Below are 14,162 nucleotides of genomic sequence, written 5' to 3'. Positions count from 1 at the left end.
CAATAGAAATACTCCGTAGGCAGAGCTTCCCAAAAATCATGAGATGTATGACAAAATAATAATAATCAATTTATATTGTAAAGTGTAAAATGTATATTGCTCTACACACTATTTAGATAACAATAAAATAAGTTGTATAAGAAGAAATGACCAGCAGGTGAAGATAAGAAGCTTGTTATGGGTGCACAACAGTGTTATTAGCAGACATCATAATAAATCAACTGTAATGATGGCAGATTAAGGGAGCTTTAAATTGGTAGCCTGACCAAACAAGAACTACAGTCGATTATACACAATCAATCAAGTCTTACAGTCAAAGTAGTGATTGAGATGGAGAAAAATATATATTTGGAACTTATTATAAGTGAATGGAATTGAAAAGGTGTGAAGGAATTGGCCAGTATTAAACTGAAAGAAAGCAAAAGTGAGCAAGCTCACATAAACACGCTCCAACATTGCTTGACAATGCCTCACATAATGAATGGTAATGCTATACATTACTGTAAGAACAGGACAGATAGGCTCCAAATTCTAAGTTCAAAAGGGGCATAACTCCTAGAAAAATTATTGAATCAAAATTTCCTGGGAATATGCACACCTACACAGTGTGTACTTACTAATGACAAAGTTTCACGAAATTCTGTTGAGCGGTCTCAGAGGAGTTGCACTGACAAGAAAAGGACTGACGGACTGATCAAAAACATTATATATACCCGTCGCAACTTCGCTGCATGGGGGTATAATGGGTAATGATCAGAATAATCTCTTTAGATTATTTCTGTATAATAAAACTGTTACAGAATGGGTAGTTTGAGAGATAGCACTACAGTCCTCATAATCTCAGGGAAACCATTAGTAAATGTGCAATTCAATTCTCTCATACCCATTCTATAACTGTATATAATTTACTTGTGAAGTAACTAGGTAGTGTTCATATTGTCAGTAGGGACAAATGTCATATGTAAACTGAATTCAATACCTGGGACAAACTGTCTCTCCTGGCTGTTTGGTCCTCTGTAAACAAATTTTTTCTCCATGCTTCATTTCTAGATAGCTTTTCTATAGGAGGGCTGTCATTTATGAGAAAGTTTTTCCTCTTCATTACAGACGAAGCTTTCTGTCCTTAAAAAGAATGGGACAAACATCAAATGTGATTTTAATATAATTAGGGAAACACCATAGCATTCATAACTGTTTTCAATATTGATTTCATGCACTGATAAGTTACTGGTAAAGAAAAATTCAATGGCCTTTGCAAAGATACAGTAATACATATGATAATATAATTTCTGTGGAAACGAGGGGGTTATTTATATTCGGTCTTTCCTATCCCCCCACCGAATATAAATAACCCCCTCGTTTCCACAGAAATTTATGATAATACAGCCGTCTTACCTGTTGATTGACCATTATCATCTAATTCCAGAAGTCGATGGGCCAAATCCTCATCCATCTGAATCTGTCGGTCTCTATCCTCCTGGCTAATTTCTGCCTCAATGTTCTGTAAACTTGTCACTAATTCCTCATCTTCCGCCCCTCCAGACATTCTGCCACTACTGTTTGGCTTATTCCATTCTTTATCCAGTTGTTTCGCTATTTTCTCATCCTGTAAATTATATTCTTCATCCAGTTCTCTCTGTAGACGTTTGGCATATTCTTCATCTTCATCAACTAAGCTACCTTTTGAAGTTGACTGACTTGTTTTATCAATATGAACGTTGATGTTAATGTTTGATTTAGATAAATGACTCTCTTTGACAATATTTGAGGTCAAGTTACTCCCTTTTTCAACCGGTGTCATCACCTTGACAGTAATGCGATTAATTCTGTTCTGAGATAATTTTACCGAGTCATATTTGGGTAATTCTTCCTGACTGCCTTCCAAAGCCTGAATGTCCATCACAATTTCCTCATTTCTTATAGCACTTTCCATTATGTCTGTTGATTCTTGTTTCACTTTCACTCTCTTTTCGCAGAATAGACAAGAATAGATATGGATTACCCCATATCCCAGAAATTCGACTTTTAAAGGTCATAGGAGACCTTTTTTAAGATTAAAAACGATATTAACTCGAAGAAATTGAAGTGCAAAGGTAGTCGGAATAGAATATCGTTACCCGATTATCGTTCCTGATTTCCTGAATTTGTGACGTCTCCACACTCAGATTTGCGAATCAAAACAAAGGCACATCCATAGACGATTTATTCGCAACTGGAGGAGTTTTTGAATGGGGAACCATAGTTTGTTATACAAGGATATCACTTTGAACTCATAATTAATGCAAATGCCAGCCACATCTACGATTTTTCATCTGAGGACGAACAAGAAGATCGATCAAGATCCTATTTATTTCGAATCGGTTGAAACAATACTGACTGGTTGATGATAAATGTATGATAATTTCAGAGTACATTCTCTGATGACAATAAGAGAAATATAGATAGTTATTCTTGCGCTTTCTAACCCCATGCAGACACAGCGACGCATCATCTTTTTTTTCCCAAGGGGGGGGGGGGGGGGGTGAAGGTTGACTGACAAAAAAGGTGGGCACCCTCTCATCCCCCTTTGGTTTTATGTGCCCAAGTTCCACCCTGACTCGGATATATTTTATAGCCAGATCGAAATTTCCTTTTCACACATCGTGAGCGCCGTTTTTGAATTTATTTTCATAGGAGTTTTATACAAGTATCGTGTACAGCTATTTAGTTTAACAGGTGAATCTAATAAATATAAATGGCTTCAACATTCTTTTGCAATAAAATTTGCGACATTAGGGCCTATATAGAATAATTTACCATCATATTATTCGCTATAAGGGCTCTTTCTTGTGTATAATGGTTGGAACTGGAAGCCAGAGGAAGAACGAATTCTTCGTCTGGACCAGTTATTGAAGGAACTGTCGAAAAATCCGAATGTTTTTGTAGGCCATTCGTTATGGACGAGTCACACAGACAACTTTAGGTATCCAAAGAATTCTGGTGTGCAGTCCAGAAAAACTAATTCAAACAGAATAAAACTTTCTAAACAATTTTGGAATATGTTGAGTCATCGTGGGGTGTGGGACGATGATCGGTTCATGTTGTACTGTTTGTTTGGCTGTCATACATCGTCGGATACAGAGTATCAAATGGCAGTCAAATGGATACAAGAAAACGTAGGAAAAAGAATAATCTGCCTAATTTATCAATGGCTAACGTTCTCATTTATACAAAATAAATTCATCGAGCTTTAATTCTTACATGTTGATTCATTCAACCATGCAACCGTTTGTTCAAAATCCTCGGCCTTTAACGTTATATTTTGTTTAAAATTTTTACCCCAATATGGAAACCAACGTGCAAATTAGTGCTTCATTTAAAGAAAAAAAAACCCATCCCCCAACTCTTGCATGACCGTAAAAATTGGTTTATTTCACCTGATATAAAAACTTGTAATTTCAATATGCTCCACCATTTGCTTTGAACATTCTTTTTCAAACAGAAAAGAAGGGGGGGGGGGGGTTCTGATAATGCAACTTTCAACATATAAAGTTAGACCTATTCACCTTCAATTTATTTACTTATGTATTAAAAGAGAAAAATTCTGATCAGAAGAGCTTCATATAACTATTTTATAGTCAAATTTCATTTCTAAACAAATCAGATCATGTTTATACTAAATTATGAATATCTGTACTACAGTGTACATGTAGTCTACCGTCGTTATATACAGTCAACGTTTTGCAGGATTTTCTCGTCTTCGCCGTGCTTGCCGTTGGTTTGTAGCCTAGTCGAAAATAGTTAGAACTGCATCTGGTCGAAGATTTAATTTCATAAACCCATTAGGTTTTGCCAAAGTAGAGTGAAAACAATAACGAAACTGATCCTCATCAACCCCCGTAATCGCGCAAAATGATTGTCAAACAACTTCGAGTTCTGTGTTCTCGGTGTAGATTTCGCACCCAAGTCTTTCTGAACGTTGGATCAAAAGTATATAGAAATACCTGACTTGCTACATTACAGTTGAATGTAAGCACATTGAACATTTTGACGGCTAAAACCAGCAGTTGTTAGTATAAACAAATACACATTTGCGTCAGGCTGGTCTCTTTTGACGTCATCAAGCAAGGGAGATAAGTCATCTTACTATTTTGATACTTCACACCACGGCAACATTTGACGGTCTGTAGCGCCTGTTACCTTACGATTTTTTCTTAATGACTTCTTTATATATGTTAAGCAATTAAAGAAGTACGAAAGCCTAGAAGGGTCAAATTAGAATATATAAAAAAAAAATTTAAGTCGTCGTAATAACGAGATAATAAGTCGTAATTACGACATAATTAAGTCGTAATTACGACATAATTAAGTCGTTATTACGAGATAATAAGTCGTAATAACGAGATAATAAGTCGTTATTACGAGATAATAAGTCGTTATAACGAGATAATAAGTCGTTATTACGAGATAATTTTATTAAGTCGTTATTACGAGAAAATAAGTCGTAATAACGAGATAATAAGTCGTGATTACGACTTATTATCTCGTTATTACGACTTATTATCTCGTTATTACGACTTATTATCTCGTTATTACGACTTATTATCTCGTAATAACGACTTAATTATCTCGTTATTACGACTTATTATCTCGTTATTACGACTTATTATCTCGTTATTACGACTTATTATCTCGTTATTACGACTTAATTAAGTCGTAATTACGACTTATTATCTCGTTATTACGACTTATTATCTCGTTATAACGACTTAGTATCTCGTTATTACGACTTATTATCTCGTTATTACGACTTAATTTTTTTTTTCTTTTATCCTGATTTGACCCTTCTAGGCTTTTGTAAAGAAGAACACATTTTCGTGCAAAACAAATTTTTTTGAAAATCGTCTCCTATGACCTTTAATTTACTCATAGCAAATACTGTGACCAGTCTTGCTTCACTAACAAACAGCGTTCACACCTGTCCTTGACCTTTTAACCTTGAAAAAAAAAACGGCTTGTAGATTTACTCCAAAACATTTAAATAAAATTTAAAAAAAAAAAAAAAAATGAAGAAAAAAAAAAAGATTTTAACTGATATTTGAAAAAAATAAATAAAAATTCATAGTTAATCAATGATCGATAGGCTAAATTATTACATCTGAGGAAAGGAATTAAACTTTAATTACTGGAGACCATTGCAAAGCAGATATGAGTAGATTGTAAAATAAACATAATTCGAAAGTAAAGAAGACTCATGATTGTGCAATCGGCAGCATTAAATAATTTACTGTTTCGATCATTTAACGAAATATTCATATTGTTTGTTTTACACCAAATGCTATTGGTTAAATTATTTATTGGTTAAAATTTTTACTAAAAAATTCAAGTCCATATAATATGGAAATAGTATATGCACATTCAAAATCGAACACAAAAGCTTCTGAATACGCATATATAGCTTATCCTTATTATACGATCACAATGCCTCGCAAGCGCAAAGTTTCCTATCTCGCAAGATCTGCCTTTTGCCGTTTTGGCCGTGTGGTGATTGCTGTGGTAACTTTACGCAGAACTCAGTCTGTTGCGATTCTTGCAATTCCTGGTAACACTACAGCTGTCAGAACCTGTCCTTAGACGACATTTTGTTCCTAACATGTTCCAAGGTTTCAAAGTTCAGTTGTTCTCATTGCTTGCAGGAGGAAATAGGACCATCCTATTCCTACGATGCCGCTCTCTTACGCTTATCAGTGGTGTTTTTTTGTTTTTTTTTTATAATTAAACTTTTCAAATATTACAATATTTCGAAGCAAAAGTCAAATTTATAATAAATCGGCTAAATTAGAATTAATTTTAAATTGTCTCGTGCCTGGTGATAATCAACACGATTATTGTGAATTGGCAATCAACTTAGAAATTCAATTGCGCATGTCAGATAATCCATATGGTACTTGAAACAAAATAAAGATTATAAATTGATATTTATAAAAAGATCATCAAATCAATTTATTATTTTTTAAAAATATTTTAATTTTTCTTTAATATATGAACGATATTGGTTGTCTACTGTGCTGTTCTAGGATCTTTTTGGGTGTTTTGGGGTATTCTTGGGTGCTTTGGGGTAAATCTATGTTCCCTGAAAAAAATGAACAATACTAAAGAAGGATAATTTTTTAAAATCTTGTCTTTATATTAGCTGAAAAATACATATATAGAGTAATGCAAAAATCAAGAAGGTGAAAATCACTTTGTAGATGCATTTACTATGATATCCCCCTCCCCATCTAATTTTATTTCCTAGAAAATAAATTGCCCAATTAAGTTATTTCTTTTTTAATTGAAAAATTTAAAATTGGTTGCCATCAACAAAAAATGCATATTGAGCAGCTTTACAAGGTCTACGTCAGAAAAATTTCACTTTAAACATAATATTTGGACCATTATAACTTTTAAGAAAACATAAAATTACTACACACCCGGGCTTTGTTTCCATGGTAACAGATTAAAAAGAATTATTTCATTTATGCAATTTGTCACTTTCTTTTATAATTGTAAAACTTTTGAAGGATGCATTGATCGTTTTCATAAACAAAATACAATTCCAGCCCAAAAATTATAAATGATATTTATATTTATTTGTCAAGTATTGTAGTATCACATTTATTAGAAATTAAGATGTTGGGTTTTTGTTTATTCTAAATTCAATCGAATGCAATATCTATATCTTCAATTTCCCGTTGGTTTTTCCATGGTCCCGCTGCGTCATAAATTCTATGTTTCATTTGCCCGAACCCGTCTTATATACTACATCTTTGAAATAAATTCCCTCTTCTTCTTCCATAGCTTGATGTTTGTTTACACAGTTGAACAGATGACTGTAACCTTCGCTACACTATAAAGCCCGGTCAGTGGCGGATCTAGAGGGGGGGTGGGGGGGATTAACGTAAAGTTAGTAAAAATGACACTTAACAAATCTGTTTTTATGTCACAGGATCCATGCTGTTATGCAGTTTTTTATTTAATACTGGTTTGCAATTGTACATTGTATTACCTATTTTGAATAATTCAACTTGCAACAAGATCAACTTTTGCTGGACAGTAGAATGCTGGATTATCAAGATCTTTGTAAGGTATGAAATTTTGTATCAATAATTCAGAATGAGAAATTTTATTGAAATATTATTCATATTTTTACTAAAATGATGGGCTACAATAATCAAAATGAAGTACATTATGCACTTCTTTAAAGTAACAAGCTCTATATAGCTTTTTAAATCTAAATTAATTGGGATTTTATATATTTCTTCTTCTCCTAATTCATAGTAAGCATGTTGTTAATTACACCACCACATTTGAGAAAATGATATTCTAATGTAATGGTTTGATATTCATGATAAAAATTAAAAGTTAAAAATGTCTACCAACTTTGAATAGGTCTAGAGTGTGCTCCTACAAATTTCACATTCATTAAAGACAATTGTATAATTTTGTGATGAATAATTAATAATAATAAATAATTTAAATGAAGACATCCAAGTTCACAAATTAAGGTAATTCCACCCTTCTGGAATTATTGTTGATTCTTCAAATAATATTTCTTAGTATTAAAGAAATAAAAATGATAAAATAGGTATGTTGCGGTACATGTATTAATAATTCTTTTGATCAATTAGTACACATATACCTGTATCAACGTCAGAAAATTGCAATTTTCCTTAAACAGTATTATCAAAATTTCACAAAAACTGGTTGAAACGATATAATAGTATTCATATCAATTTCATGAAATTGTTTCTTTAAAAGATATACAAAATGTTTGAGAAAATTAAAGAAAATCTATTGTCTAATGGACTTGATAAAATTAACGAAAACAGACTTATTGCCCTTGGATTCAATATTTTAAAACATATCATTGATTATTCGTAAATAACTAGGACTTTTGAAATATTTTTTATGGTTAACAAATTTTTTTTACAGCAACTATTGAAAAAGACTCCAACAAAATTTAAATTATGCTCCTGTAATGCACAAATCTTGTTAAATCTTTGACTTCGTAAAATCTTATGTCACAGGAGGGTGGAACTACTTTTAGACATTGGGGTTTGTATCACTGACACAACACAGAGATCCATCATAAAGAAGGGGGGGGGGGTCAGTCTGTAATTGGCAATGAAATAGTTTCACTGACTTTTCCATCATTTATACAGTATGGATGTTAGTTAAGTATGCATTATATATATTGCAGCAGTATGTATGAAGAAGTGCAGCCGGAGACAAATAGGGTGAATGAGCTAGAGGATTTGCTGAAGAAGGAAGAAGAAATACAAAAATTGCAACGATTTGAAATAGAAAGATTTTCAAATGACAATCCATTAATTTCATTTTATACAGGTTTTTAACGCAGCCATGATCGTGTTCACAACTTTTTATGAATTCATCAATCCTGGCTAATATAATACATGGGCAAAGTTTCTATACTTTGCATAAATATCTGGCCAAGTAGAGAGCAAATAAATGAGAACATGCCTAACCAATTCAAAAGTATGTATCCCTCTACATGGGTAATCATTGAGTGTACAGAGTTAAAAGACAGAGAGACCTTCATCTCTTGTTCTCAGCTCCAAGTGTTATTCATCGAACAAAAGCTCTCACACATGAAAGGGTGTACACAATCTCGGACATATACTTCTTATATTGAATAATTTTTATTATCTCAGATATTAAATACATAGATATTTTGTTTTTATTTGTATGCTATTACAAGTATACCCCTCTTATAATATGTAAAGTATGTTGACAATTGGTAGTCTGATGTTTAACAAATGTTTGGGTTTTTTTTTAGATATTACAGATAACACAGATCAAGACAAGTAAAAAAATTTCATAATTTAATCGTCATGGTGATATTCTAAAAATGTGTCATAATGCACTCGGTCAATGGCTGTGCTTTATATCACATTTGAGCATTTTATTACAAAAATGTGATAATTTTAAGCAAATTCTTGTATTTCATGAAGTTTGGGGCAATAGATCTCGGATATACACTGCACCAGTGCAAAATTCCAAAAAATTTAACAACTACCATACATAGACTATGTTTTATGCAGAAAATAATTTGTGGAAACTTCACTTTAATTTTAGCCATTTCACAGGGCTGATTTTGACCCTTCGTTAGCCTACATCTTTGGGTGGAAGTCTATTGGTTCACTATAATATGTACCCAATTTTCATTCTACCTGCTTGGAGTAAAGATTGTTGGGGTCACTTTCAACATACACCCGGGAGTCATGATTTTTACAAACTTGAATCTCCACTTGTTCAGGAAGCTTCCATGTAAATTTCAGCTTTTCTGGCCCAGTGGTTCTCGAGAAAAATTTTAAATGACCCCCACTCTGTCTTTGCATTTATATGATTATCTCCCCTTTCAAGCAGGCATGACCCTTCATTTAGACAAATTTGAATCCTCTTTACCTAAGGATGATTTGTTTCAAGTTTTATTGAAATTTCAATTGGTGCTGTGGCTCTGGAGAAAATTTTTCTATATATCAGCATGTAAAACTTCATTTCAACAAACAAGAATCCCCTTCACCAAAGGATGCTTTTTGCCAAATTTGATTGAAATTGGCCAAATGGTTCTGGAGAAGATGAAAATTTAAAAAGTTTATGACGACAGGCATCGGAAAGTTTTGATCAGAAAATCTCACTTGAGCCTTTGGCTCAGGTGAGCTTAAAAATTGTAAAACAACAGTTGCTGAAAGTTTTCTCATCTTTACAAAGAAACATTGTTATCGCCTATGTATCACTTGAATACAGTGCCTCACAATAAGAATAATTCATTGAGTGAGCAGACTAGCTAAGGTCCATGGTCCATTCACCCTCTCAATGATGCATTATCAATAAAATTCAGACTTGAAACAAAAGGAATTTTTTTATTAAAATACTGACTGCAGTTCATTAGACAATATGAAAATGAAAAAAAAAATCACTAACAAGCATTACTAAAAACTATAAAAGTATACTGATAATCTGTGTTTAAAGCAAAGATAAACACATAACAATGCATGGTAAACAGTTACGAAACAAAATACTGACTGGAACTTGTGGTCATAGCCATTATAAATCCCTCTTCAACACAGAACAATGAGTAATGCACACCATGGCAAGAAAACTTTCTTGATTAAGGTTTTCCCTTTAACAGAGTAACATCAGCTACCACTTGTGCGTGGCTTACTTTCGTCTGTTTTCTCTTTGCTTTTTCTTTCTATCCAATCTTTTGATTGTTTTTTCAAGTCCTTTCTGTTCATCATCTATCTGAGTAACAATGTTTCTTAATGCTCTTTGATGATTTTCCTGTAAAGAAATATCTTTTAACAAGAATACCGCAAACGGTATATAATACGCCCGTGAAATGCTTACATAGGGTGTTTTTCTTGTGCTATATAATTTGTATAACTTTGCTTCAGGTAGTATCAGCCATCATGAGGCTGTGACAAACTTTCATATGAACAAAGGGTCTTAGCTTAAAAATCGAGATTTCCTCAAAATGGACCAAGTTCAACAACCTGTAATTTTTTCAAAAATGGAAGAAAATCAAAATCTTTCCCCAGATGTACATCTTCAATACCCATACAAACACTCCACAAAATAAGATGGTCCTCACTTGTAAACTGTGGGAGGAGTTGGGCGGACAAATTATGTACCCTCCATAGAATATTAATTTCCAAATAGACTAAGTTCAACAACCTGTAATTTTCTCAAAAATTGTAGAAAATAAAATCCATCCCACATGCACATCTTCAGTACCTATACAAACACTCCCTAAAATAAGAAGGTCCTAACTTGAAAACTGTGGGAGGAGTAGGGCAGACAAATTATGTACCCTCCATAGAATATTAATTTCCTAATAGACTAAGTTCAACAACCTGTAATTTTCTCAAAAATTGTAGAAAATCAAAATCCATCCCACATGCACATCTTCAATACCCATACAAACATTCCACAAAATAAGAGTGTCCTCACTTGAAAACTGTGGGAGGAGTAGGGCAGACAAATTATGTACCCTCCATAGAATATTAATTTCCAAATAAAGGGGCACAACTCCTGGGAAAAAGGTCGAAATGGATCAATATTGCAGATGATCTAGAGTGACCCACAAACAAGCTACACAGCAAGTTTCAGCATGATATGTGAAAGGGAAATGAAATTATAAAGAGAAAACCCCGAACGGATGGACGTATACAGACATCGCTGTACCATAATACGTCCCGTCTAAAGACGGGCGTATAAAAAAAAAAATGAAACAAAACATTCCCAGATTTTGTACATGGTAGTGAGCTTGATCATTAACATTTAAATACTGTTTTATCAGTAATAGTTTCACATAGTAATTCTTCATTTAAATCACACACAGCAAAGATACTGTTTTTCTGAAAATAACTTAACGATATTGACTTTTATCACGCGAGCAAAAATTGCTGCAAATCTGACATTCATGCAGGGCCCCTTGTAAGCTTATCTCAATAATAAATGCTATTATGACATTCTTTGGTTAGTGCCCAAAATTCTAAAATCTTCATCCACTATTATATAAAATATAAACTTTGCTATACTAAAATATATATTAATATCATAAAATACTAAAGTCGTTTTCTCATTTTAACCTTTAAATCTATAAGCATCTTCCTAAGACCATTATCCAATTGACCACCTGTAGGAGGAATTTCACTGGCCATAGGATTTCCATCTTTTTTAAAGATCTATGTAACAACTTATAATTACAAGATGTTGAAGAGAGAAATAAATGACTTTCTTCAGCCAGCCTCTAAGTGAGGAAAGATGAAATATTTTTTAAAAATAGCAGATTTCTGAGACAAATTAGAAGTTGAAATTTTCAGCTCATATTATGATGCTACTACTATTTTAGTTTTTGTTAGATATTTCATTAAAAAAGGCTCTATTTTCATTTTCAGCCGAGAGCCTGAGGCAGCCCCATACCCCTTGCAGGGATTGGGTCATTCTTTCAAAAATAATTTCCTTCTCTTTAACATCTTATTGGAAACACTGATAAATGATACCCACCAAGTCTTGTCTGGCTTCTGCTTCTTCTCTTTTCCGGGCCTCAGTCCTTTCCCTGGCTTTAGCCTGCTGTTCCTGCAACACAAATATACATTGAATTTCAAAACATCTACTCAAAAGTATAAGCCTTTTTAACAGTTTGAGACTTTCTGTGAAGGTTAGTTAACAATATGTTCATATCAAATGCAAATCTACATGTAAAATGGTTCTGTTCACACAAGACATATGCAGTCTTCCATGCAACAAACTGCTAGTACATTCATTTCACATCGATGCACACCTGTCTTCTAAGGCTTTCTTCATGTGAGTAATATCGCGGACAGTTGACCCACTTCCTGCTGTGTCCAATCTCCCCACAGTTCCCACACCGGGACTTAGACAGGGCATCTGATTGAGTACCCAGTACTGGCCTCTCATCCTCTCCCTGATCTACATTACTGGGGGAGGGGGGCTTGCTGAATGTTTTGCTTGGGCAAGTTGATGATCTTGAAGTAGAGTTGATCCAATTGCTTGTTCCTACATCTTCAGACCTCTTAAAATCTTGAACCACAGGGGAGTTGCAAAGTCCAGATTGGTCTAAATGACTTGTTCCCACTGTAAATGCAAAAGAACAGAAATGTTTCTAAACATACATGATTTACACACTCATCTCCATAAAGATGTATTATCCACATGTATGTGTATCATGTAAAATTCTACTGTATATCGAGGAAGACATCGAGGAAGGCAAAACATATAAAATTCTACTGTATATCGAGGAAGATATCGAGGAAGGCAAAACATATAAAATTCTACTGCAGAACCAAACTACATGTACAGTCCCTGAAACGTTCTACTTTACCATTTTTTCGTTCGCTCACCATTCGTTCACCGTTCGTTCATCATTCGTTCAGCGTGCGCTCTCCGTTCACAGTTTTGCGTTCAGCATGCGCTCACCGTTCGTTCATCGTTCAGTCTTTTCATTGTCATTCGGAACACCAAAGTGAAAGGACCAATATTGATAGCAACGCCAACACGGTTATCAGCTGTGTTGGTTGAGTTATGATCGGGCTCGGAATACGGGCATTCATTCTCCCGCTTGGCGCCATATTGTTAGTTTGTTTATTGCTTGTGTTCGGGGAAATAAAGAGTATTTCAGTGACACGTTTGTTGTGGACTCTCTCCAACCGTGGCGTGGTGGCAGCGACTTCGACCCTACGTCTCCAGAAGTTAACAACGAGGATCCTCGTGTAAGTAGTTCTACACGCACCCGACAACGTGTTTACCTGGCACAAGTATGGCAAACACACACAGAGCACCCAAACAATGGTGTCTTTCCAAAACTGAATCTGTAAATTCCTTCGAGAATTGGAAGCAAAACTTAATATACTCATTATCCCTTGATCCAAACTTTGCTGCATTTTTATCTCATGACGCACAATGGGCCAAAAAATCGAAAGCTAACCCGAATCGGGATTTTGTAAATGACGATGACCCGATTCCAGAGAACCAACGCCAGACAGCGCAGCAAAAATCAGCCACTCTAGACCTTATGCTTGGCCAGATCGCCAGTTACTGTCCTGTAATATCCCGCAATGTAATAGTGAAGAACTCGACTTCTTTGGAGCAAATATGGCAGTCCATAAGGTTACACTTTGGTTTTCAGTCATCCGGCGCCCATTTCCTCGATTTTAATGATATCACTTTGCGCCAAGATGAGCGTCCTGAGGATCTCTATCAGAGACTTCTAGCCTTCCTTGATGACAACCTGCTCAAAAGAGAAGGTGGTATCACACACCATGGCGTGAACATCGACGAAGATGAGGATATGTCGCCCACAGTTGAGAACCTCATTGTTCTGACCTGGCTTCGCTTAATAAACCCCTCACTGCCTCAACTTGTCAAGCAGCGCTATGGCACAGAGCTTAGGGTGCGTACATTGGCATCAATAAAGCCTGAAATATCTCAGGCTCTCCCCTCACCTCTTGAGGAAATTCGCAACAACGAGGATGCCAGATCATTCCGCACATTCACTCAACCTCATAAGGATATTCATATTTCACATAGTCAGAGACCACCGATGAAATCACAAAACCGTTCCTGCCCATTATGTAAACAAGCGAAGCGCACCA

At 34.6% G+C, this 14,162-nt stretch overlaps 1 protein-coding gene across 5 annotated transcripts in view; it reads right to left on the bottom strand.

Annotated features, from left to right (window-relative positions):
* LOC125678232 (uncharacterized) overlaps window positions 1–14,162 on the bottom strand; it is a 57,951-nt gene that overhangs the window by 15,141 nt on the left and 28,648 nt on the right. For 4 of the 5 annotated variants that reach the window (XM_056163504.1, XM_056163491.1, XM_056163497.1 and 1 more), the window contains one exon: window positions 980–1,122. In XM_056163504.1, the coding sequence (XP_056019479.1) occupies window positions 980–1,122 (143 nt within the window). Of the gene's footprint in view, window positions 1–979; window positions 1,123–9,891; window positions 10,327–12,054; window positions 12,127–12,331; window positions 12,646–14,162 lie in introns of those variants that run through there. The other variant, XM_056163502.1, reaches the window with a different exon arrangement.

The sequence above is a fragment of the Ostrea edulis genome, chromosome 1 (genome assembly GCF_947568905.1).
Source record: "Ostrea edulis chromosome 1, xbOstEdul1.1, whole genome shotgun sequence".
NCBI classification, from domain to species: Eukaryota; Metazoa; Mollusca; class Bivalvia; order Ostreida; family Ostreidae; genus Ostrea; species Ostrea edulis.
This window is presented reverse-complemented; position numbering and strand designations above follow the sequence as displayed.